Here is a 27,267-nt window from a genome sequence, read left to right as displayed (position 1 = left end):
TTCTTCTGTTAAAATACAATAATCACTATTATGGCAATAAATATATATACACACACACACAGAACTAAACTGTTTTACAATATTTATCTTCCATATCCAAAATAACCCATGTTATTTACCTCTAAGTTTCTAAATACTGATTTATGTAAGGAACAATTTCATTTCATAAGATGTCCTAAGTACCAATTTACACATTGAAAACTTTTTTACTCTTCACTATATGTGTTTTCCTTAAAATTTTCAAAGTACCGAGTTACATACTGAACACAACTTACTACTTTTATCCAAATATGCTTTGTTTAAGTCACAAAGCATTTTCAGGTTTTCTCTGTCTGTCTGTTATAATTTATACCAACACATCCTGTATACATTTTTTAAAAACCACAAATCTGAACATTTTAAGTTATTTTCTCACAAAATAGACAAAATGTTAATTTTAGTTGAAAGAGAAAGAAATTAATGGTAAAGCAAATAGCAGGTTACAGTAAGAGAGATTATATTAGTAAACAGATGCAAATCATTTTGTTGATGCTTTATGCTGTTCCTGGTGAAACTATTACTATAAACATAACACAATTCAACTCATGACTTTTTCTTTCACAAAACTGTACTGGTAAACTATTTCAATAACTTTTGAATAAACAATAAAACTACAGCTTTGAAACACATTTTGCATAGGCATGTCTTCTTTGTAAAATAACTAATAAAAATATCATAAAACATAACAAAAAATTATTTGCACCATCTATAAATATGTATAACTTCGGTGTCATATGAAAATGGCAGGGAAGCTTTAGAAAGTTTTTCCAACTGTAATAACAAAATTAAGTGTTACAACTTGTGAAATATCAAGTAAAGGTGATAAAAGTAACATTAATTTCTACAGAAAAATCTTAATTCACTATTCTCTGAAACATATCAAATTAATACACAAAGACGTGAGATATTTAACTTTAAAGTTTAGAGAATAGTTAGTAAATTTGCATAATATTTCTGTTTTACTTCTCTGGTTTTATAAAACTGTAGCTCAGTTGGGTATTTCTTCAAAATGCAATCAGCATCATGACGTATTTTCATACCAGATTACATATTACAAAGCATTATGTAAAACATCTACATTTAACCAGGATATTGAAATTTATCAGGTAATCCCATAAGTAATGTCCAAAAATTTAATACAAAAAGTGCATCATCATTTTTGTCTTTGTAGAAGGCTTTAATGACTAAAATGTGTAGTAGGACGTGTATAAAAATGTTCAGACAAATAAAAGAAACTAACCTAACTCCACTTCTTCAGATTATTAATCAAATAAACCCTATTCTGAAGTTTGCAGAACTATCTTGATGGAAAAGAGCTTGGAATACATGAAGATGTCATAACTAATCTCTTTACATTCTTTTCCTCCAAACCCCAAGAATTTTATATAAGTGGCATTCAGAAGCTTATGAATTATTGGCAAGAAGTAATTCATACATTGTTGATTAAATAACATTAAAAGCATTTGAAATCTTTTCTCTTTTTCTGAACCTAAAATCAGACATAACTTAAGGGATGACCTGATATTAAACTATGCAATACTCAACAGTAGATTGATTTTTTTTTTTAATCAGGGAGATAAAATACATTTACGAGTTACAAAATGTTAATAAATGTCCAAAAATATGCCATACAATATCCTAATAGCCTGATCAAGGAAAAGATAAAAACAACACACATTAATAGCTTTCTGGAGCATCATCCAACTCATTATAACTGTAAATGAAAACTTCATAATTATGACTTACAACAGCTCCTTGTGATGTTTGTATTAAAGACAGAGGATCAGGAATATCAGGGAGGGTCAATTCAGGAAAGTCTTTCACAGATTTACCAGCAGCTAATCCTTTAAGTTGCTCATCTGCCATTTTCTGAGGATGAATATATTCACAATTAGGAAATATAAACAACAAAAAAATGTTGAAATCTGAACGTATAAAACTTTTAAAATCACAAATACTTTCAGACTAATAGAAAAATTGTTTTTATTAATAATGTTCAAATTCTAAATGGCACAGATTTCACACTATCTTAAACACTAGTTATATTTTTTGATGCAAACTCTAAATGCATTCATCTTTTATTTACATAACACTGCAATTCCAATTTAACTAATTAATATCCAAATCCTTCAAGCACTTCAATAATAAAGTCTGGCAGATTTAGCATTTCATTTTAAAAACTGCAAAAAACTATGGTACTAAAACATTTTGTATTAATTTATGAAAAACAAGATATGACATATTGTCTTTAGGTTACTGTTTTGAAATAGACAAATTACTTCTTTACTTATTTTTTACAAAGCTTGACTGCATGTGTCATTTGTTTCATAGAGTGATGTTTAGCTATCAATTATGCTAATGGAAAAATACATTAATGTTCTAAAATGCTATTTATCCTTTGCAAAATTCTAGAAAGATGAAATTAAACTGTAAAGAAATTTACCAGAAAGGAAACTTGATGGTCTTTAAGAACATGAATAAACTGCTCCAATTCTTTTATAGACTGGAAGAGTGTTGAAGCAAAGAGCAAGTTACTGTAAAACAAGTCAATAAACAAACTTAGCAGCACTAGGTAATATATGACTACTATATTCTGTTAGAAAACTGGGGATATAAACTATTTTAATAACTTGTGAATAAACAATAAATCTATAGATTTACAATACTTTCATTCTTTTATCAGTTTTATACGGTTGTCTTTTATTTTATTTTCTAATAATAAATGGAAATAACACAAAATGAATAAGCCAACTATTACATGCTGATAAGCACCCTTACAAATATCTGAATGAAGTATATTTGCACCAAATAACAAGACCAAAAAAAGAAAACTTCCCGTGTTTCAGTTCAAAGAATTACTGTTATTTCAATAACATTTTCAACTAAAACCATTTTAATTGAACATGGTTTCTAAGGACTACAACTAGAAAGCTAAAAAAAAAAACTAAAGGTTATTTTGACAAAACTGCTAAGCAAAATAATTTAGTAATTAAATTATCAATTTTACATTTTAAAAATTACAATCACCTCATCTTTGATTACTGACCAAAGAAACATAACATTATCAGGTTGTTTTACAATTTCAATGGTAAAAAGGTATATTATCATTAAAAATTGTATAACATAACATTTTTTACTGAAGGATAGTCATTCTTATTCATATTAAAAATATAATAAACATATATAAAAGTAACTAAGTTTTTGCATTTTATCTACACTAAATCACTGGTCGGTGTTTTCAACCACTAAAAGGCATGTCCGTTAAGCGACATTTATATACATGTTAAAGTTTCTCAGACATACTTTGCTCCTTTCATGGTGTCAAGAATTTTCATAGCCATATCTCTGGATCTGTTCAATTGTCGAATACCTTCAGCTTTTTTAAATTCAACAAGGTTAATCTGAAATACATAAATCTCCATATTATTACCAGCATGCATTTCTATACACACACTTGGCAGTGTCTATAATATTGAGTTCGAAATGGTTTTGATGTGCTGCAAACTTATCAAACAGCATTTAAATGAAAATATTTAAAAAAATACAAGTTCCTCTGAGTGCATTTCACAAAAAAATCAAAGTTAATCATTTTAACTTAAATCCATTTAATTTTTTTAAACATCCACAAACCTCTAGATCACAACTATAGTACAAGTAGCACATCAAACACTTGGTGAATCTCTTTAACAGGTAACAAGGACTTTATGTATAACAAAACAATTCTGCAATTTGTCTAACTTAAACAATTTCAGCCCATGCATTTAAAATGCTGAGTAAGTATGGTACATGGCATACCGTAATGAAGCTGTAGTTACTTTTATATCTGTTTAATTGTGTTTTTAACAGGCAGTGTAAATGTGTTTCCCTCCAATGGTAACATTTTACTCTATATTAAAGACTTTGTGAGCTTTTGCAATACATTAAAGAATGACTGGCTAACTATAACTAACTTTTCATTGTCAAGACAGAATAAGAAATAAGAGTTAACAACCACATGTTATTTTACATTTCATTTCATAAGACTAATTAGTATTTTCTTCTTAAGTAGAGAATACAGAAATTCAACTAAAGTATTAACATACTGTTGAATTACACTGAATTTTACACATTTCTATCAGGCAATACAAAAATTATTGCTCATGGCTAAATCAACAGTTAGGGGTAAAAACAACAACAACTCCAAACAGGAAGTTAGATATAGAAATGGAGCGAGCAGAAGACAATTATAAAATATGAAATGGTAGCAATAGCAAAAGTTACCCGAGGTTTCTATAACACGATTCAATTTTATGTAAAAAGAACATTGGAAAAAAATGAAGAATTAAAAGTTAGACTACTTCATCATATGATACTTAATACTTATGAGTAGTCCTATACAATAAATGGGCTAAGGAGTCGCTTCTTAAGTAAGCTGATATGCAAACTCACTTCCATGCAAAAAGAAGACAAGGTTAAAACATTTTTTTATGGCTGGAATGAAAGGTGTAACCAAGGTGAAGAATTGCTGGTTTCTTAAAATTTTTTTCAATATTTACATACCAGGTCACTTAATACAGTCACTTAATAATACATCCATGGCTATGAGGCATATAACATGATTTTGCAGCAATGAAATACAAATCAACATCTTCAAACTTACAATCTGGCAAGTTAACTTAGTATTTGTGATTCCCTTTATTTAATCTGTTTTAGTTAGGTGAAACACATTGACTTACATTAATATCTTCAATTACAATATAACTATTACCTCTGCCTTTTTAACTCTATCTGACATGTTTTCAAACTCTGAGACAATAGTTTGGACAGTATCCTGAAGATGTAGTGAATTTTCACTGTTGAAAAACAGAAAAGATGTATTTAATACAGCAGCTTTCACTTTTATAAAACAAACAGAATGAATTTAAGAAAAGAAAGTGTGTTATAATTATATAATTTTAAAGACTTAGTTTCAATACTAGTAAAAAAAATTTAGTTGGTTTCTGTTTCTATAATATTTTATTTAATCTTCTATGTAACTTTTTTTATAATAAAAAACTACTATTGTATCTTAAGAATCTTTAAAGAGGAGGTAAAGCATTCCTTATCAAACTTTCTAGGGTACAAAAATCTCAAAAAAGAAAACTTTCAAAATGAGTAAAACATCTTTTGTGAGCAAAAAGCAGTGAAATGTTGAGATAACCAGCAATAAAGAACTCGCATGATCTTTTAATTTAAGTTTTTTTGTATATTTTCATAATTTTTCTTTTCAAGTTGCCATTCAACCTCAAGACTGTTTTTTCTTGTAGTTACTCTGCTAAACTTTCAGCACGAATGTTACTTAAGCAACCAAGTTTAAACACATTTTTATTTTGATCATATTTTACAGCATCTTCCCAGAACAACAGTAAAATAATTTGGTCATTATCCATCCAACAATAATAAACTCACCACTCAGTTTCTAGATCCTTGTGTACTTTTGCAAGTTTCTGTTGGAACTCATTTCTTTCCATTTCTGCTCTGTAATACAAAACAAACGGGGGAAGAAATAGGGAAAAATTGTTGATACTGTTTGAAAATACAAAAAGCCTAATTATATTCTGTTTCATCAACAATCCAGCTATATTCTGCTTTGTAAATGGTCCAGTTGCACTTTGCCTTGAAACAATTAATCTTTATCCTGTCTTGTAAATAGTAATTACATTCTATTTCAAAAAAATCCATTTCTATTCTCTTGCAAGCAGTCCATGTATGTTCTCTCCATAAATATTCAAGCTTTAGTCTGTCCTTTAATCATTTCACAACAAGTTTGTGTACTTTACACGACCCTGTAGCTATCACGTAGTCATGATTGAACACACATACATAACTGTAAAAAGTATTTAATATAGATTCATGAAATTTTGCAGGCTTTTAATAAACTTTACAAGTGTTTCATAGACAAAAATCAGAATTTTTATATTTAATATCTTTACTAAAAATTTGTCAATAAATATACATGAAGTCAGAGTTTTCACTGGTCTGAGAGCAATATTATTTTTCATGCTAAGATGAAAAACACTTTTATTCATCTGAAAATTATCATAAAACATTTGAATAACCTCTAAAAATACCTCCTAAATAAAAATATCAAATGTCTTTTGTTTTTTTTCCAGAAAACTATTTTATCAGTTATTTTCTCTACCATTACTTTATAATAAGGTTGGTCTATTTGACTGACTTCATAACCATCATATAAAACTAGCTGTTTCACAAGTGAAATAAAGACTTTGTAACAAAGAATAGGAAACTGTGCTTCCATTTTGTTTCTTATCATAATAAAGATTAAGAGTGCAATAAAAATACATAAAGGTATCAATACAAGAAAGACACGGTGTTTTCAAAAATTCTATCAACATGAAATTGGATGGGTTAACTTCCATGACCTTCTTCATGTCATTCTGTCTCACTGTGTCAAGTTGTACTGATTTAGTAGATTTTCAAAATAAGATAAAATTAGATGGGGGTTCCAGCCCCCTCATGACCTTCCTCATGTCATTTTGTAAAGCTGAGTGCTAACTGATCAAGAAATATGGAAATGTATAAGGAACAGATGGGTAAAAAGTGCAAAGATATAATCACAATCTTAGCTTTATATATTAGATATCTTAAAGCTTGCAACATCTATTTATACACAATTTTATTGACATTGAAACATGTCTGATTAACAGTCATGACACAAAAGTTATCAATCCACAGGTGAATATGCAGCTCATGTTATATTATCAAATTACATAATACGAGTTGCACACAAATATATTTTATAAAATAATTGTAATTTTAGTATTATTTTTTTGTTATCTCACCTAACAAGTTTCTAATTTTTACATTTTAGTTCTTTTTATAACAACAAATAGAACAAATAGAAAACAAGATATACAGTACTTACTTTTTTTTTCTGCTGTTGGCTATTGAAGAAACTTAAGCCTACTCTTTTTTATACTAATGGTACTACACTGAATATTTTATTTAGTAAATAATGCACCTAAAAACACAGAATAAATAAAAAGCAAACAATGTCCTATAAACATTATAATTTTTCTGGCTTTCTAACTATGCAATAAGAGCGTTTATAAATTCAACCAATTTCACTGATGTGATTCCTGTAAGAGAAAATTTGAAACTGAATGAAGAAATAGACAGTGCCCTGTACACAAAACAACATGATATAATATATGATTTGAGAGATTAAAACTTTGGCTTTCTATTGGTTATAAATAATACAGTATTAAATGTCAGAGTGAACTACTGGCAATTTGTGAGAAAGAGGATGTGATTATGGGACTCATTCTCTTGTTTTTATTTATAGCTCCATAAACAAATAAGGTTGAAGGTTATAAAAATTACACTTTGCCAGCATAATATTTATACCACAATAAAGAATTCCATACTTCTTACAGGGATGGTAAATAAACTAAAGAGGAAATAGCTAGAGAGTAAATGTCAAAACTTTCACACTATAGGATATTTCTTTGTAAGTTTATGAACTTACAAAATAACATGATATAAGCATTTAGTTTATTATTTACTTTCTGATGTCTAGTTTATTTATATATAATGATAATAAAGTAGTTTAATTAACTCTTGTTGTGACATGCCTACATTAACCTACTCAATGTAAAGGATTAAACAGTTGAACAAAACTGACTTGTAGCCAAATCCAGCTATACTTTGTCTTGAAGACAGTCTAACAATGATTTTCTTTTGTCACAGAATATTTCAAAAATGAAATGTTAAATAATTGCCCTAGACTTCCATGATGGATAACTAATGTTTCAATGACTACTACATGACTTAACACAAATTTTATTGGTACCATACAATCCACATTCAAAAAACAACTAAATACTACAAAACTTAACCTGTTTCCTAAGAATATTTAATACAAGTTAGTACCACAAAATAATACAAATTAGTACCACAGAATAATACAAATATTTACCAAATGATTCATCCAACAAAATTATTCATTTCCTAGCAAATTTTACAAAATTTATTTTTCTCAACCATATCAAAACCATGAGGTGACTGCCACAAGCTTGTAAAAGTTCCAATTTGCAACTTTTCTTTGTCAATTTGTTTAAGTTTTTATTTAAAGTGAAATTTCTGTGTTGTTTCTTTGTCACAGTTAACAGTAATAAACAACATTATCTCAAGGGTTTACTTTCAGGTCTTGGCACAAATATATTCAATAAAAGTTTTTATGATTTCATTAACTGGAAAAAAAAAGTTACTTTTAAGATTAATACTCTTTATTTTTGTGAACATATTTCCACCATTTAACAATGAGAGCAGGCAAGTCTATAGTTAACCCTGCTACCATAATATATTCTGGCATACATAATGCATAAAACTAAACCCACAAGAGAATAAAATAAAAAAAAGTAGGAAATGAAAGTGATAAACAAATTCTAGTAACCTTTCTTTGTCACTTTACAGAAAATTTAATATTAGGTATAAATCACACCTGTGCTACATTACATTACATTTTTCAAAAGTGAAATAATGTTGCACATTTTTGATCATTGCAAATCAAAGAAACATAACATAACCAAAGAAAACACCCAGATACTAAGTATGGAAACAAATATGAATAAATGAAAAAAGCCCTACTTGCACAGCAACTAAAACCAAAATTAAACCAATATAAAGGAACACCTTTATTCCTATACTAATTAATAAACTAACATCTAACTGCAACGCTCCCTACAATTCTGTACCCATTTATACTTTTGTCCCTAAGACATGCACCAAGCAACAGTCAGTTGCAAACTTTCTCTTTGTTAACCTAAAGATTATGTCGGAAGGTTGAAACTTTGTACTCTGCTTATCAATAAGTGTTAATACCTATACCAGCTGTTCTGAGATACATTTTTATTTCAAGTGGATTTCTCATCATCAAGAAAAGTGAAATAACTTTAATTTGATGACAATGATATTACAAAACTGTTTCATAAGACCATTATGCTGGCTTAATAAAATACCTGTCCTTCTGTACATGAGCAGACAAGATTTCTTTCTGTGCCTGTTTCATCTCTTCAGACCACTTGTTACGATCTTGTTGCCATTTTTTCTTTTCTACTTCTATCAGCTGTAAACCTTTTTCCCATTCAGCTTCAACTTTCTAAAGGATTAACAATTTATTTAACTAAATTCTCAAGATTATGAAAACTCAAAACCACACTGATGCTGATTTTTAGAGGAACAAATTATTACATGCTCTCTAAACATTATAAGAATGACCAATTTTTATCTTATAAAGTTTGCAAGATTGTTAACCAATTTAGGAGTTAACAATGATCAAAATATGACTGATATACTTATGACTGTACATAATTTTTAGTGCAATTTCTAACAGCTTTGAAAGTAATCAACTATATACTAACATTTAACTTTGAAAGGACTGAAATAACCCTTTAACATTTGTGGATATAGTCTGTTCCATTAAACTATGTTACACAACACACAGCTGGTTATGATTCACTTTGTCATATATTAGCTTTCAATGACTTTTCTCTTTTTGTAAGCTAGAACAAATATTGTATGTTGAGTCATTTATAATATAATGAAATTAACAAATAATTATTTTCTAATATCAATAAATATCATACTGTTGAATATGGGATGAAGTACTGGATTGGTTCAACACAAAATACCTTAAAACTGAACAAATAATTAAATCCTGGGAAATTGTAATCTCAGTATATTTTATGAATGAACTCTATAGTTCTTTTTATGTAAACCCTAATCTTTCTTTAGAATTAACTTTTATTAAGATTATTTGGTTACATTGTTTAATATATCTATTCTTATTATTCATAATTCATCATTATATTTTTATTACACAGATTATTTTGAACTGTCAGATTAATATACTGGCCAACCCTCATAAAATAAAATTAAATAGCTTATGTCCAAATATACCACACACAAAAAGGGTTCCCAACCAATGAAATAATACATTTTAATCTTTAGAGGTAAAAAATAGTACATTTAACTTACTAAGCTTATTACTTAGTTGATTTTTAGTTTTGATCTAAGTAGGGAGCTTGCTTTGAGCAGAAACTAATAATAATTATTCATTAACAATCACTAATGTAACTTGAGTGTTTTTTTTATACTATGTAAGCTTAGCATAACATGTTTTCTGTATGTTGTTACAGACAAAATTTGCTCATTTTCATAACTCTGATTTCATCACACTTCAAGTGTGCCACTGATAGATTATTTAACCAAAATGCATTTAATGTGTGGGAGGACTTCTTAGCTACTGGGATCTGATAAAATAAACAAAATGTGTATTAGACCTTCACAGTGGGTAGTTTACCAGCTACTTTATGCATGCTATGATTTAATTGGAGATTTGATCAGATTTACTAGTTTGTTTGCAAATGTTAGGTGGATGATCTTTCAGCCATAAGACCACCTCTAGTTTCCAGGCAGTTCTAAAATTGTATTTTGATCACATTTTAATGTCTAATCTTTGATGTTGACAAATCAGTAGCATTATCACTTGCAGAAACATGTTTATTATGGTGCTGTCAGCATAAAGTTTCAAATTTGTTGCTAAAATTACTGGTCCCAAATTCATTTTATGCTTTATCACTGGCAGAACCTACTCCAATCCACCCTGTATGTTCATAAATGTTTGCTTCGCTATGCAGTGCTGTCATGACAACATATTAAACATGTTTGACATGGCTTCTTCTGCTGAGCAAATAGCTAGGTAACACAACCTCACTATATCATAAATTGATGGGAGTTTGCACTAAAATGAACAGTTGCCCTCTAACTGTATCAACATCTCTTCTGCTGAGAATCTGTAGTACTTACCAACCACACCATGACAAAAAATACTTAGATTTTCTCATTATAAGAGTCATTATTTTTCACATCACAATGAGCACAATATTTTGAGTACTTAGTCTAACCAAGTGCAAATTTACATACATCTTCAAAATTCAAAATGTCAGTTATGCTCACCAAATTAATCACCCTACGTATGCTGGAAGCATGCACTTGTATGTTAATAGTTCTGAATTTTTCACATTGCTCACTCTTTTATCTAATTCTTACCTCTTCAAAACAATATATACATGTGTGGACAAAGTGACCAAAAAGATGCTTTTTACTTTTTGTGAAAGTACAAGCAACATTAGCAGTGCATAACTTGACACAGACACAACTTATTTTAAATCTAAAAGATTATTTAAGTGGTACTCCAGAAGCATGTGTGTGTATTATAATAACCTTATTCTGTGATTGTGAAAAACATGTAAATTGCAATTAATAACACTGTTAAAATCAGACAAAGAAGGGTGCCTTTTTTGTTGCAGACTGGTTTTCAATATGTTTGGAAAATTAAAAGAAAATATTACTAGGAGGGTTGCTTTGTTTTACTTGAGTGCTAACTGCACTACCTGTCCCTAATTTAGCAGTGACAGACTAAAGAGAAAATGGCTAGTCATCACCACCCACTTCCAACTCTTGGGCTACTCTTCAACAAGAAAAAGTGGGATTAATCATCACATAATAACATCGTCCATGGCTGAAAGAGTGAGCATATTTGTTGGGATGGGAATTCTAACCAGCAACTCTCAGATTCTGAGTCAAGTGCTCTAACTGCCTTGACCATACTAGGCTACTAGAAGAGTCTTTCCAGTGATCATGTTTGCTTGTGTTGAGAATACAGGGTAATGAAAAAAATGCCTTCATTACAAAGACAAAAGTAAGAACATAACTTGAACTGTAATTTATTAGTTTAAACGTTATCTTTAGCTGAGCTGTAAAAATTAATTTACCAAATTTAATGCAACTTTTATTTACACCTTTCTCTTGTACCCATGAAGTAATTATCACTCTTTCACAAACTATAAATCGTGTAAAAGTTTTCTAAAACACCGTTTTTTAATTAGGAATTGAACTAAATATTCTTTGCAAAATAATAAAAAGATGTATTTGTTTTTAGAATTTTCATCAATCCACAAATTTTTATCTTCAGATGAAGTTTTAAACAACTTATAAACATCCTATCTGTTAAATATTTTATGTTCCTAAACACTTACTTAATAGATGTTGTTTCAATTTTACAATGAAGGAATATGATGCAAGTTACACGAGTATTGCAAATTTAAGTTTCTAAACACACAGTTGACAAAACAGATGAAAAGAAATACACCAAATTAATAAAAATAATTCATCTACCTTAGCATATTCTCTAGCTTCTTCTGCTTCATTCTTTAGTTTGTTTGTTTCTACCAACATTTTATTCTGTAGCTGTGCCACATTATCTAGGGCATCTACTAGTCGATCTTCAGCATTATTCTCATTTAGTTTTAATCTGTTGACCAATTCCTGCAGTTCTTCGAGCTCTTCATCTGTTTTCATTACCCCTACTGACACTTTTTCAACCTAAGTTGAAAGTTAAAAATGAAAGTACTCCTGACAACAGAACTGGCATTATTATTTCAAATATGATGCAAAAGCCTTACAACAATATACTATTTCATTTCATTCTTGAGCAAGTAATTATATAATAAAAATGTGTTTTAATTACTAAACATAGATGCATTCCTAAGTGAGTGACAAAATCTGTAAATGCACACATGTACCACCATTTAATACATGAACCAACAACCTTAAATAAAACTAATTAATTAGAAGAAATATTATCGACCATTGTTTCAAATTATGTTAATAGCTTGTTTCAATATGAAAATGATAACTAATGTCTGCACCAAAGATGATTACTTCATACTTTTTTTCATATGGCAACATTCCATCAAAACACCATCATTTCTTTGGTAAAATCAACTTAAAAAGTCACAATATAATGCATAATTGACTTTTCTGAATCAAGAAGAACTAGTTTTTCAACTATTTTTAGAAGTATTTCACAGCAAAGCTGTTACACTGAGGAGGTAATCGTTATTTTCAAATATTTCAATGCCATAAAAAAAAGTGATTTGTACTCCTACTGCACTTTATGTCATATAGAAGTGATTAATGCTCATTTTAACGTTATGGTACATCTATATTTATTATACTATAAATAAACTAGGTCAAATACAAAGGCTATACATAAAGACATAAATAAAACTGTGATCCCTCCTGGGTCTAGAGTGAACTATACTTCCCCATAAATTCTTCATTCTAGGGTAATGTTATCTTTCCCACAATGAAGTTTCTACACTAATTTTATTCTGCTCAAAGTTTCATATTTTCCTAAATCTATCTCAGTTATAAAGCGTAATAAATTATAGTGGAATTTTGTGGTATCAGTATAGTTATTCATGATTTTTTTGGTTATTCAACTGTACATATAAAACCTAAAAAAATTTTGTTTGACATCTTCCACATGCAAAATTTTAAAAGGCTAAGCAATTTGTATCCAGCAGCAACCATATACAAAGGTCATAATAAAAAGAGATAACTGTTTGCCTAACTTCTAGATTTATTGTTCTATACTGTAAAAAAAATAAGTTTAATAAGTTATTTCTAAATAGTAATATTCAATATACATATATATATATATATAATGTATAATAATTGAAATGTGACTGTAAAATCCAAAATACTAGTCCACTGAAATACAGCCAAGTTGGGAAGACTGAAGGTCACTTTTAAATTACTGGATATGTAACATGAGTGTGCATGCAAGTTATGTACTGTTAGCTAGGCACAACTGGATGGTCAGTATAAAAATAATATATATGTAGCAGTATAAGACTTAAGCTACTTAAACTAAACATTTGTATTTTCATTTTATAACATGTAGTCATTCTAGTAAGAAAAATGCATAATTTATATTTATTTCCTAATGTTTTTATGATGGTTACAAGGTTAGACAAGTGACAGACCTCACACAGTTAGAATACAGCAAATAAAGTAAAGTATAAAATCTTACTGAAAACAAACGTTTGAAATGTATTTAGGAGGTTTTAAAGATTATAAAATTATATAATATTCGAGATTTTTAGATGAAAAATAGATTTTTTCATTGACATCATGAAATCACTTTGCATTCAGACTGGTATTGAAACAGACTATTTTCCCAAACATATCTTTAGTAAAAATATTTCATTAAAAATCTGATTTTCTGTATACAAAATGCATGCAATTTTTAACACAAATACACCAAAGTTTATGAAGTTACACATGCTGTATCAAACGTTGTATGGCAAATACTTAACATGTGCAAATGTGTAGATAAACTTGTGTATGCTATACTGAGCCTGTAGCAAAAGGGTTAAGAGAGCAATGAAGGAGAAATGACTTCAACATGGAATACTGTCTGCATGTATACTCATTTTGTATTCATATTTTGTTTTATGTTTCCACTGAATATTTGTACTTTTACAATTATGAAGAAAATGTCAAAAAAGTAAAAAAACACCTGAAAAACTGAAAATTTACTGTTATTCTAATAGCAGCTATGAGTATTTTGCCCAAGGAACAAATGGCTCTTACACTAATAATTTTGGTCACCACATTAAAAGAAAGCTGATTGTTTCCATATTCAACAGCTTAAAAATACAATTTCTTATAACAACAAATACTTGTTCATACTTGCCTGTTTGCTGCCTCAGTATTCATTTACATCCAGAAAATTATTTTTTTTGTTTGCTCTAAAAAAAGGTCTACACTACTACAGATATTTGGGTTTGTTGTTCATTGGTGTATCTTACCTTCTTGCATATTTTCCATCTTTATATTTTATTAACTCATGCGAAATCTGCAAGAAGAACTGTGTTGTTTCCTTTCATGTACGGATGAGAAGCAAACAGTTTATATTTTAACTAAAAACTAGTATGTAGCATACACACAGTTATGCCACTGAATGACCTTTACAGAAATTTTAAACTCATGTCATTTTCAGATCTATGAATAAGCAACCACTGTTGCCAGTTTGATGGTAAACAATAATTTACAAAATTTTGTCTGAAAAACAAACAAACAAATAAAAACCTGCATTATTGGATTTACCACTTGTTGTGGTGTATTCATTTTGTTCTAACTCCTTCTCTTAAATTTACTATATATTTTCATTCAAGTAACTACTTAATTTATTTTTTTTACCTTATTGTTGCTCAGTTCATCTGCACTTCTTTTTACATAGCTAAGCAACCAGTACTTACACTAACATTTTGCCACCTTTATTTCTTCTAATATGTAAATTGGCACACTATTGTGACTTAAGTAGTAATACATTTCTGTTGATTTAGGTGCTGTGAGAACCAAACCCCAAACAAATTGTTACCAAAATATATTTACAGTCTGTTTGGTTATTCACAATCTGGACCCCTGCTAATGCAGGAAAAAAATCAATTAGCAAATAGAAATGAATTTCTTAAAACATCACAATTATCCTATCTAACTGCTCACTCCTCACTAAAAGAGAGATAAACCAACCATGAAGAATTAGTTTCATAATGTAAAAACTTGTTAACAGAAAATATTTTTATGTTAGTTAAAGGTTCACTCACATTTATATCAGGTGACTGGGAAGCTTTGTGTAAGAGCTTTGACTTGGGACTAATATATACTCCTTTAAGATTACAGTTGATAGTACTAAAATCCTCAGCTGTCATAAGACCAGATGAGACAATACCATTGACAACACTTATTAATATATCAATTCTATAACGTGTAGGTACAGCTATTACAGCTTTTTTTAGCTGTGCCAGAGCTAAGTCGATATTAAAACCACATTCTGATACATCTGCAACATTTGAATTATCTTCTTTGTCAGAACATGTGGAAGAAATTCCATTATATATTGTGTTACAGCACACTGGTGTTGGCAAAGCTGCATCTTCATTACAAGCTTCACCACTGTGTACTTCCTCATCAACTAAGTCAACATATTCATTAACCTTTGAAATACTCACATCCAACTCACTGCTTTTATAAATGGGCTGCATGAGGTCTTTCAGAGTTGATAGTAAAGATTCTCTTATCTCAAAAATAGAGTCAATACCACACTGTTTCTCCAGCTGGACATCACTATTTTCATTGTGTATTTCTCCCTGACCAGCAGGTTCCTTATTTTCAGTTTCATTACACACATCCAATCCACTAGGATTGTAAACAGCAGCATCTGGGTTCAATGCAGCTGTTTCAAGATTGTGTGTAAAATCACTCACACCAATTTCTTCAGAAAAGTCTAAACCTTCTTCAAAATTATTGCTATACAAAATATTTAAATCTTCAAAACTATCCAGCATATCAGCACTGGAACTTTGGTTTGAAAGTCTATATGCCTTGAGAATATCACTAGCAGATGTAGTGCAGATATAATTCCCAACTAGTGCAAATTTCATACTACCCAATAAAAAGTTGGCAATCCCTCCAACCTCAGTGATTATGGTCTGAGCCTCTATGGGAAAGGATGAAACTTCTTGAGAAATAATAGGATCGTATACCAGTTTTGGGCCATTACAGTTGAGGAACTCTTCCATGTACCTGTTAAAAACCAAAGGCACTAAATATTATATTCTATTATATATGTAAATACACATAAATATGGAGTTCAAACAATTACACATACAATTAGTATACTTTCTTTGCTAAAAACAACTGACAAGAAATTTTATTGTGATTTATACTTAGTGTAATCAACATATGTTTAAGGTCAGGTTACTGAGCCAGAAAGTTTAAACATCTGTTTAGACCTGTGAATTCTCACCAAATATTTTCATAATGAAAACAAGAGTTTTAATCAACTACTTATAACTTGACAGGATTCTTGTTACTTATTCTATGTTACTGTTATTTTAAACTGTAAACTACTATACAAACATCAGGACATTTGAATGATGCACAGCTGGAACACCATTTTTTTATTTTCCTTTCTTGAAGGTTTTGTAATCAAAATTTACAAGATTAACATTTATTTCTTCTTTAACGCCCTTGCCATGAGCACCATTTACTGCATGTCACAAGGTTTTAGAGATTTACATTCACATTTTTAATTTAACTACTTTTTGTTTATGTTATATCAATTAGTATAGTATAAAACTGTAGCTAATAATTCATATTTTAACAGTGTATAAGCTTCAAATTCTTACTTTTATAAAACAATATTAAAAAAAAATTATGAATTGCCTGAAGTGAGAAACGCAACATTTTTTCTCTAGGCATTTCCTCTTCTCCAATTTCTTCACCACCCCTCCAGTAATACAACATTTAACAGAAATTATTCACTATATCATCATCATCATTACTCAGGCAAAGCATAATTTTCCTAACTTTTGATTTTGTTTGGTTACAGAACCATCATACAAAAAATCACATCTTGCCACACCCACCTGTCACACATCTTTTCTTTCTGGATTTGTTAATAGTTTTCTGTTACATTTGAAACTATATTATTTATAACCAATGGAAAGCCTAGGTTTCATCTTTCAAATAACGTATAACATCATTTTCTGTACCAGAAAATTTTCAATTTCTCTTTTAATACAAATTTTTTGTTCAATGGTAAAAATATAGACTAGTTGGACGAACTTGTAAAGGCTCTTATTGCATAGTTATAAAACCAGAAAAATTGTTATAGTTGTGGGACACTGTTTTTTACATGCTATTGCTCTATGTTCTATGGTGTATTATTTATTTGAATAAAAACTATTTAGTGCACTACTACTATTAATAGAAACAGTAGGGTTAAGTGTCACTGACAGTTGTCAAGAAAAAAAGGGGGAAGGCTAGGTAAGTACTTTATTTCTTGTTTTTTCATGTGTATTCTTTATTTATTACAATCAAATGAACTAAAATGTAAAAATAGAAAACTCCTTAGGTTAGTTACAGTTTGATTATATAAAATAAATATTAATATAATAAAAACTTTTCACGAGGCATGCATGCAAGCAGTTCATAGAAGCTCGTGGGTAATGTAATTCAATACTGTAACAATACACGTGAAATACAATTTATAATAGCACAACTATAGTTATACCTGGTTCACAGAGCAATAACATAATACAATTTAATTATAAATAGATGTAAACTGTTACTAGTTTACTGATACTTGGGATAAATTAATGTAGATTAATGTTAAATTTGAAGTAATTCTAGAAAGAAAAAAAGTTATTTGGATTTATTTCAGTATTTTATTTTTGGTAGTTACAAGGTTGTTCCAACTGACCAACCTTATATAAAAGTTAGGGCAGAAAAAATAACAGATGAAATATAAAGTTTTACTGAAAAAAAATGTTTGATATAAAGGGTTTTAGGGATCACATAAATAAAATTTGTGATTTTTGAAATGAGGAAAGTATTTTTAATCATAACAGGAGAATTACTTTACACACAGACTATTTAAAACAAATACTTCACTAAAAAATTATGAATTTTTTGTATATGAAAGACCTATAATAATGTTAACTAAAAGACTTAAATTCTGTGAAGATATACACACAATATTGAATGTTGGAAGAATTAAATCAAGCAAAACTTTAAACAAGTATGAAGAGGTTGCATGGTTGGTCACACTGACTGAACCCATGTTAAGAGACTTAATTCTAAATGAAGCAGATACAACAAGATGAAACAACAGTATTTTTTCTACATGTTTAAGCTCTAATAAACCATGTGGATTACTCCAATTTACTTCCAACAGAAATAAAAACTCTACAACTAGACCTGTCAAACTGTTAATATTAATAATGAAGGCAGCAGAAAAATAACTTGGCATTTCAGTTGACATAAAATACAAAACTTTCTCTTAACAATGCATGTAAGGGTCAATGATAGAGAGCATCTGTAGAGATGAAAATAAATCACTGAAAATAACAGTGCATCAGCCACACGGTACATTAAACTCAAGGATTTAAAATGGCTCAAATGGAACATTCGACATAAGCTTGAAATGTTACCACAAATATTATAAATACCAAAAGTCACTTATAGTTTTAAAAGAAGATTAAAACATACAAATATATTTCCTCTTTTATACATCTGATATTATCTGGCTCCCCTATTCCACCATAAGTCTGTAATATTGTTTCCAATATTTCTGGATCATCCCACAGATCCTCTGGGATATAAAATGGTCTTTCTGGGTCAAGTTGGGGTATTCTGTAAACAATGATAACTAAGTTATAACTTCCTACTAATATTTAATAGCAATATTTGCTTTTAAACAACCTACATAAATATAAGTTTTTAACACTGTCCTATTCAAACTTGACCAAACGTTTTTAAAAAACCTATTCTACATAGGTAATTTTGCAGCTGCTCAACTGTTTTTATTTCTTAAGACAGTAATGTATGAAAAACATAGTAAAAATATCAGTAGTAATACAAAACAAAACAGCAATTTAAAGTTTGAAAACTAACAAAAGTCCATTTGCTGCCTACTGTATTAATTTAATACCATTATCAAAAAAGTAATATGCACTTTAGTTTAAAAACATTAAATATGATTAAATCAAGTGATTAATTACAAGCTCAAACATAATTTGTTTTTCATCCAGAGAACATCTGTAATAAAGCATATCAAGATATTTCACAAATGTCAAGTTCATTTCCACATACATTTAGTATTCATTGATATTAATGTTTTATGACATTCATTATTACATAATAATGAAAAAAATGTCCTTACAGTTTGAATGAAAAAGTTACATAGTGTTTAAGTTGTATAATGTTATTGCCACTGGTTCACATTGAAGGTATCATTTCATATTTTTTACTGGCTAATTCTAATTAGTGCAAACAGAACAGAAAACTATATGTGGGTTACCAAAATCATATGTGTTTGAAAATTGGTAGAGTCACAACCTCATTTGTATTCATTTAATACAGTAGAGAAATTTTAAACAAGCTTTAAATTTTATTACACACAGAAAATTAGAACAAAGTTATCTAATGGATACTAAAATACAGAAATATTTGAATACTAGATAGGTCACAACAATACATAGTTTATTATATCTAGTTTACAGATCAGTTTTATGATATTTTTCACAAAATTAATTAAATTTTTAAAAGATAAAAACAGCTCAAGAATAATGGTATTTACTACTGAAGTCAATAAAAGAATGAAATAAATTCTTCTTCTCTGATTCTTTAGTACTTTTCAATTTATAATTGATTCAATAAATTTGCTGTTTGTTTTTTAGCTAAAGTATACTAAAAAATTATCCAATACACACTTTGAAGTAAGATAAAAGATTCCATTTTTTTCCACCAAGACACAAAATAGTGTGTAATCTGGCCAAAACAGTCTGCATTACAAAATTTGCATTATTAACAGGCATGATAGTTTAACAATTTCCAACATTCTGTAGCTGAGTAATCAAAATTATCCAATACTTTAATCAAACTTATTCCTATTTTTTTCCTTTTTTGCAATAATCACACCAAAAAGTTATTTGATACAAAACATACTTAATATTGATGGACTGTTTTTAAGTTTGGTACATTAATTGATGTTTATAACCTACAAATGTGTCAAATCTGGTATGAATATAAGCAATATGTGCAAAGTTACTCGAGGAAAACAGCTCAATTTTGATTCAAGTTTTTGAGCATGCTCACACAAAAATCAGATGAGCTAATGATCTAAAATTAAAAAGGAACTATTTTCACTTTATTGTCATTCAGATTAAAGAAAATTGTTTTGGTGAGGAAAAACTACCACCATATATTTTAAAGAATCTGGTTGGTGGTGTGAAGTATAGGTCTTTTCCGAATAATAAGGTTTCCAAGCCTAAAGCTAACATTGTTTACTATCAAGAGTTACTTTGTTACTTGCTGAGGTTTGTAGGTGTGAAATGATGAAAATCATGATGTGAAAACCAAAACACCTTAGGTGTAAAAAAATTGAGTTTGTTATAAAAATTGTTGGCCAAACTGATAGCGGCATTTATAGCAATGATAACTTTACAGCAAATATTCATTAATTAGTTAGCTAGACCATAGATTTTGTTTTATCCATTACCATGTTTCAAGTTTAACAAAATATTGGTGTATTTAATGTCATATGATTAACATATCTCACAAACAACTAAATTCAACAGTCTACTGAAAACATTAAATGACACACAAACACATCAAGCTTGTAGATACTTTTGATATTTTTCATATGCTATGATTAACATATCTCACAAACAACTAAATTCAACAGTCTACTGAAAACATTAAATGACACACAAACACATCAAGCTTGTAGATACTTTTGATATTTTTCATATGATATGATTAACATATCTCACAAACAACTAAATTCAACAGTCTACTGAAAACATTAAATGACACACAAACACATCAAGCTTGTAGATACTTTTGATATTTTTCATATGATATGATTAACATATCTCACAAACAACTAAATTCCACAGTCTACTGAAAACATTAAATGACACACAAACACATTGAGCTTGTAGATACTTTTGATATTTTTCATTGTCAGAAGATATTTACACACTCTACAACTGAAGAGTTCACAGTAACCCTTTCTCCCCTCTTAAATTACCTACAAAATAAAATTATGAGTCAAGTCTTCAGATTTTAAATTTTCTTTTGATGTATATTTTATTAATACTTGTTCTGATTAAAATAATTAAAACAAAATCCAAATTACTTACAATGATTTTAGTTTTTACACCCTCTATTATAACTGAAAAAACAAATTTCAAAAGTTGTGTCAAAAACTGTAAAATTCAACATTCCCCATTTTTGTTAAGTTTCTGAAACTTAAAATCATAAATGTATCATCAGGGATCCAGAATTAGTTTTATTCTCAAAGCCTGTTTGCCTTAAGTGCTCCCTTTCCTCCTTAAATGGATAAAAAATTCCTACATTTTTAGTTAATACCTTAACATGGTTTTCGTGCAAGTGAAACTTGAAATAATGTAATAGAAAATGGAATAAATACTTTAATGGATTTTCTTGTATCTTTGTGTATTTTACTGAGGTAATTGCTTTGGCAGTTACTGTATACATATAGATGCTCCCAGTATGGTAATTTCAGACCTAAAATGAAGACAAGCACTTATAATATTCCTGCATGAGCAATAAAGCTCTCAGTTTTGCATCTGTTTGGAAAACCAGATATAATTTTAAAAGATGAACAGAAGTAAGTTGTGTACATATCATTGAGCAAAATAAATACTACCTATTCACATTAAACAGTCGATTTACCTGTGCAATATATGATCAGAGGTAGTTTTTCCAAAAAAATGCTGGAAAAAACATTCACGGGCTTTTTTATTTAAAAAAAATTCTATTTTTGTTTTTTAAATTAAACAAGCATTAAGTAACATGTGACTCTTAAACATCTCACATAATTAATGAAATTTGAAATTGAAATGCAATCATGAAATTAATGTTTTACCAGTTATGATCCTCGATTAACAGCACTTGGAAACAATGGACACCACACTATTAAGGAGAGACTGAAAAGGTTTCTTTCTTTCTTCTACTATTTATAACCAAAATAAATCTTGTATTAATCAGCACCTCAATACTCAAGATTGAGGACAGTCTTTAGTTTCATTCTCTATACAAGAACATGATAAAACAGGTAGTTATTATAGTATGCTTATGCAGTATATCTCTAAGTTACAAACATTCCAGAAGGATGGCCAACATTGCAACACTTTCAATGTTTATTGGATTGGCTTCAAACTATATACTGCAATAACTGTTTTCACAGATTCAAAGTGCAATCTTATTACTCTGAGGAATTTGTACTGTAAACATTGTAGGATATACAAGATGATAAATTCTACATTGTATCCTTGGAGTAGGAATCAAGTTGGCTTATTTCTATTCATATGCTTTGTTGATCTTCATAGTATTGTATTACAGTGTCATGTAAACAGTCTAATGATGCAAGCAGTGATTTGTTGCTTTATTATCAGTGGATTTATACTCCTGTTGTTGAAAGTAAAAATAAACAGAAAATATATGTGAAATGTTTAAAAGTTCAAACTCTGAAGAAAAGTACTTTGAAACTTTGTCATCAATAATAAAGGAAAAATGGCACAGCTAATTCACCACCTGAGACCTCCTGTTGACAACACTCCATGTCATTGCAATATGCAACTCACAAGCATCCATCTTGCATACACCAAACAAAATGAGGCCTTAAAATTAAAAACATTTAGCATGATCAATATGGAATCTAGCCTTGTATGGCTTATTTTTAATATTAAAGGCATGTGGGTACAACTGAAAGGGTGCTCTTAATGCCAAGGTTCTGCTGTACATGATTGCATCATTTCTTTCAACAATGTATCCAATTCATTGACAACAATTAAGCCTACATAGTATTGTTAAAGGTCAACAATTGCAAGTATAATGTGATACAGCACAGTATAGCATCATGTACAGTATTTATTTCATTATAAGTTTACCAGAAATATTTTTTTTTATTCTGAAACATTCCATGTTTCATGTCTGAAGTATCTATGGTGACATTTGTGAGTTAAGTTTTATGAATGCAAAAGAAGTGGACAGTACAATGCCATCAGGATAGAAAGAGTTAAGGATTAAGTCATTTGATATTAAGCATAACATCTGGGTATGTATGTATGTATGTGTGTATATATATATGAACAAACTCACCTATGTGACTGTGAGGCACAGAACTCTAACCAATAATCATTACCTTCTTCCACCAGTCTTTTATTCTCTTGAAGACGTTTAATTCGTTGTTTGTATTCATCACTGAAAGAAGACTACATTTTTGTAAATACATTCATTAGTAGCTGGTAAGTTAATAAAACTTTGCTTCCTAACACTTTATTACCTCATGTAGCATGTATAGTAGTACCCAAGCAAATGTACACATTTACATTTATTAGTTGTAAGTATATATTACATGATAAAATAGTGTAACATACTGTTAAAGACAAATTAAAGTATAAGAAATTAATTTCTTAATACTATGATGAACCTTTTCTATAGCAATACTCTTGACATAACTGATATTCATAGTTGTCTACCAGCTTTTGAATAAACACCCTAACCATAGTTATATGCTTAGCAACTAATTCTGAATAGAAGCTCACTAATTTTTTGTTAAAATTTAGACATAGAAATGTGTATTTTCTATCTTTCAAAGTTAAATTCCACATGATAACAAACTTAAAAACATCTCTGAATAATGTCATGTTAAAAGTAGATTTTTAAAATGATCAGTATAATCCAATGTGCATGCTCCAATCTTGTAGAGAGTGCCATTCACCTAACATATTTGAAGTTAGGGTTATCAACATTTCATGTTACTCTCTGTTCCTGATTTTGCAACAGTTTGTGTCAGAAACACTGCCAGGTACAATATACAAGAATGCAGAAAAAAAGACAACTTTAGGTATGCACTGAGAAAGTTATAGAGGATATGCAAATACAATCTTCAAACTTTATGATGGAGAAAAAGTTCTTTTTATAATTCATAATGAGCATCGACTTACACTCCAACCTGTCAGAATCCAAATCAGACTGACTCCAACATTTCCCAGACATATCATTCATAAAAAACTTTTAGTAACACATGACTATTCATGTATAACAGACTTGTTGACTCAAAGCTTGCCATATTTTGTGAAGATATACTTAATAAGTTTGGGATTACATTCAGTCCAATGGAATGGCTCTATGTAGATTCAACTACATACTCGCTTCTACCTACACTACTTCCAAAATACCACCAACAATCTCTTAAGAGAAAATTTTTATCCCTTTGCCAATCATGTTTGGTAGAGTCTATTCAAGTAACATTTGAATTTAAGAATGCTTTAAATATTTAGGTTTTCCCTTTTCTAATGATCAATGGATTTTCAATTTACTGATTTTACTTTTTCAAATGACATAATGACAGAATTTTTGTTTGTGAAGAAGTAAATTCATTTACAATTTTACCATAATATAACCAATTTATCATTTTTGATTTCTTCTACTATTAAGTTTTATTTCATTACAAACAGCAGGTAAACAAAATTTCATGCATACAAGGAAAGTTTGAGCTCTTATTTCACTCTGCTAAACATTTGTCATACCGTTGTTTACATAGAAAATTTACAACTATAATCATCAAAATTCTTTATAATTGACACTGGTTTCTTAACTATCAACATTTATGAAAACAACTGACAAAAAGTTGAGAAAGTAATAGAGCATTTTTTTTCACATTAAACAACACTGAAATCCTTGAATTCAAAATATTTAAATAAATTCACACAAAATGCAAAGAATGGTAAGTGAAAAAAAAACAAGCTACACCAAACTCTTTATGCTCTGCTTGTATTAACTTAAATATTTAAACTTTGGAAAATGAACCTTCTAAAATTATATGAAATACAAGAATTCATTGGAAATAATACCAGGTTTATGTAGAAAGAAAAACCTATATGATTTAGTATGGATCAAATTTTAACTTAGTTCAACATTAAAAGAAATGATTAAAAAATAGCTTCTTTGCTTTAGACTCTTCCACCATTTTCAAGATATTTACCTAAAACCTTATAAATATATTTATTGAAGATCTCCTTCAATAAAACTACACAACTTCTGTTTGTTTTTATTCTAATAACTGTAATTATGTGTACACAGAATCACTGTCATAAAAATATAAAGGAACTAAACAAAACCAGAAATTTCTTACATTACTGCCAAAAATCTTCATTTTATATACCCATCAATATATGTAGGCACACCTACAATTAAAGTTCAGTAATAGGGTGGTTGTTACTAACCTACCAGAAGATCTATAGCTAGATTTAAGAATTAAAAAAAACCAACAAAAAACTAGTAAAAACCAGTATAAGAGTGAAAGACTTCATTATCTGAGATATAAAGTACACAAGGTGATGTAGTATTGTCTGCAGTACTTTTCATGGCTCTCAATACTCTCCTCAATAGGTTCAATCATGAAACTGAGAAAATTGGCTTGAAAATAAGTGTGTTAAAATGGATGAAAGATAAATTAACATGGATGCAAGAACTGATTAGAACTTTGAAATAATGTGACTGAAAACATTAATAATTTGTTGTATTGTTTGGGAATTGAAGTGCAAGAAAAAGAATATGGCAACAACAAATATATAAAATGGCAGTTGTTACTAGCAAAAGTAATGTTTAATGCCTTGAGTGTGTTACTATGGAAGCAAAATGATGAAGTATACACACCAAGATGACAGTACCTGAATGTTGCAACAATATCAGTGCTGTATTATGCAGAAAGCTGGACATGTACAATGCAGCAAGAAGAGAGATTAAATGGTTTAAATGGTAGATACTGGGAGTGATTTTAAAAATAAGGCAGAAACAGGGAATGACAAAAGGGGGTACGAATGGATGAAGGAGACGAAATGAAGTTGGAGAGAAGCAGTATTTGTCTTGTGAATGGTAAATGTATTAAAGACAGTAGGCAAGGAAGGTGGGAAAATAAAAAGTGCACAGAAAAATATTAAGATGAAGACCTAAAAGAAAACGAAAGGATGGCCATGATGGAGATGACAAATAATACAAAGAAGTCTAGAGGACCAGACACAGGACATAGTAATGTGAAGAAGGACAGTCAGAGTAAAAAAAATACAATGCTCAACTGGAAGACAAGACTTGCTGATTAATCACCAAATATTAATCTTCCTGTGCCCACTGAAAGTGATATAAATAGAATGTGATCAGTAACTGTTTGTGACTAAATTCTATAATGTGTTAGGGTAAGAACATTAGTGTACTTACCAAACCTAAAAATCCATTCCTGATTTTTGTCATTAAAAACATTTCTTTAGCTTTCAAATAGACATAACATGATATAATACCAGTATTCATAGCAAGAAATATTATACCAAAAATAATTTTAAAAAATCCTGTATCTCTAAACAGTTGAAATGAATTTATAAACATGCTTTATTAATCCTTGACTTGTAACTCAGCTAATAATGCCCCAAGGAGACTGAACATTTGAATTAATTCTATTATTTTATTGGTGCAGACAACTGTAAGCCTCACAAAAAAGGGGAAAAGAGTGTACCTAGTTTAGATAGCTTACTGACAATACAAAAAATAGATTACTATATAGTATTATTACTCACTTTTTCAATTACTACAGATAAATACTTACTGAAAGAGGTGAAAATTTTTAAATTACATTTTAATTAAAGGGATGCAATACTGAAAGCTTAATTAGTACAAAATAAGTAATGGATTAAACTCTAAAAAAAATCTTATCTTCAAATATTAACATCAATGAAGTTTCCA

At 29.2% G+C, this 27,267-nt stretch overlaps 1 protein-coding gene across 5 annotated transcripts in view; it reads right to left on the bottom strand.

The window, feature by feature from the left end:
* Positions 1-27,267, bottom strand: part of LOC143240256 (uncharacterized) — a 127,408-nt gene that overhangs the window by 8,352 nt on the left and 91,789 nt on the right. For all 5 annotated transcript variants that reach the window (XM_076482408.1, XM_076482407.1, XM_076482410.1 and 2 more), the window contains 10 exons: positions 23,629-23,730; positions 18,988-19,131; positions 15,540-16,518; positions 12,259-12,465; positions 9,039-9,178; positions 5,467-5,535; positions 4,787-4,871; positions 3,343-3,440; positions 2,483-2,573; positions 1,786-1,908 (listed from right to left, as the gene is read on the bottom strand). In XM_076482408.1, the coding sequence (XP_076338523.1) occupies positions 1,786-1,908; positions 2,483-2,573; positions 3,343-3,440; positions 4,787-4,871; positions 5,467-5,535; positions 9,039-9,178; positions 12,259-12,465; positions 15,540-16,518; positions 18,988-19,131; positions 23,629-23,730 (2,038 nt within the window). The remainder of the gene's footprint in view (positions 1-1,785; positions 1,909-2,482; positions 2,574-3,342; positions 3,441-4,786; positions 4,872-5,466; positions 5,536-9,038; positions 9,179-12,258; positions 12,466-15,539; positions 16,519-18,987; positions 19,132-23,628; positions 23,731-27,267) is intronic.

Source organism: Tachypleus tridentatus, chromosome 13 (assembly GCF_004210375.1).
Source record: "Tachypleus tridentatus isolate NWPU-2018 chromosome 13, ASM421037v1, whole genome shotgun sequence".
NCBI classification, from domain to species: Eukaryota; Metazoa; Arthropoda; class Merostomata; order Xiphosura; family Limulidae; genus Tachypleus; species Tachypleus tridentatus.
The sequence above is the reverse complement of the archived record's forward strand: the minus strand, read 5'-3'. Positions and strand labels throughout refer to the sequence as shown.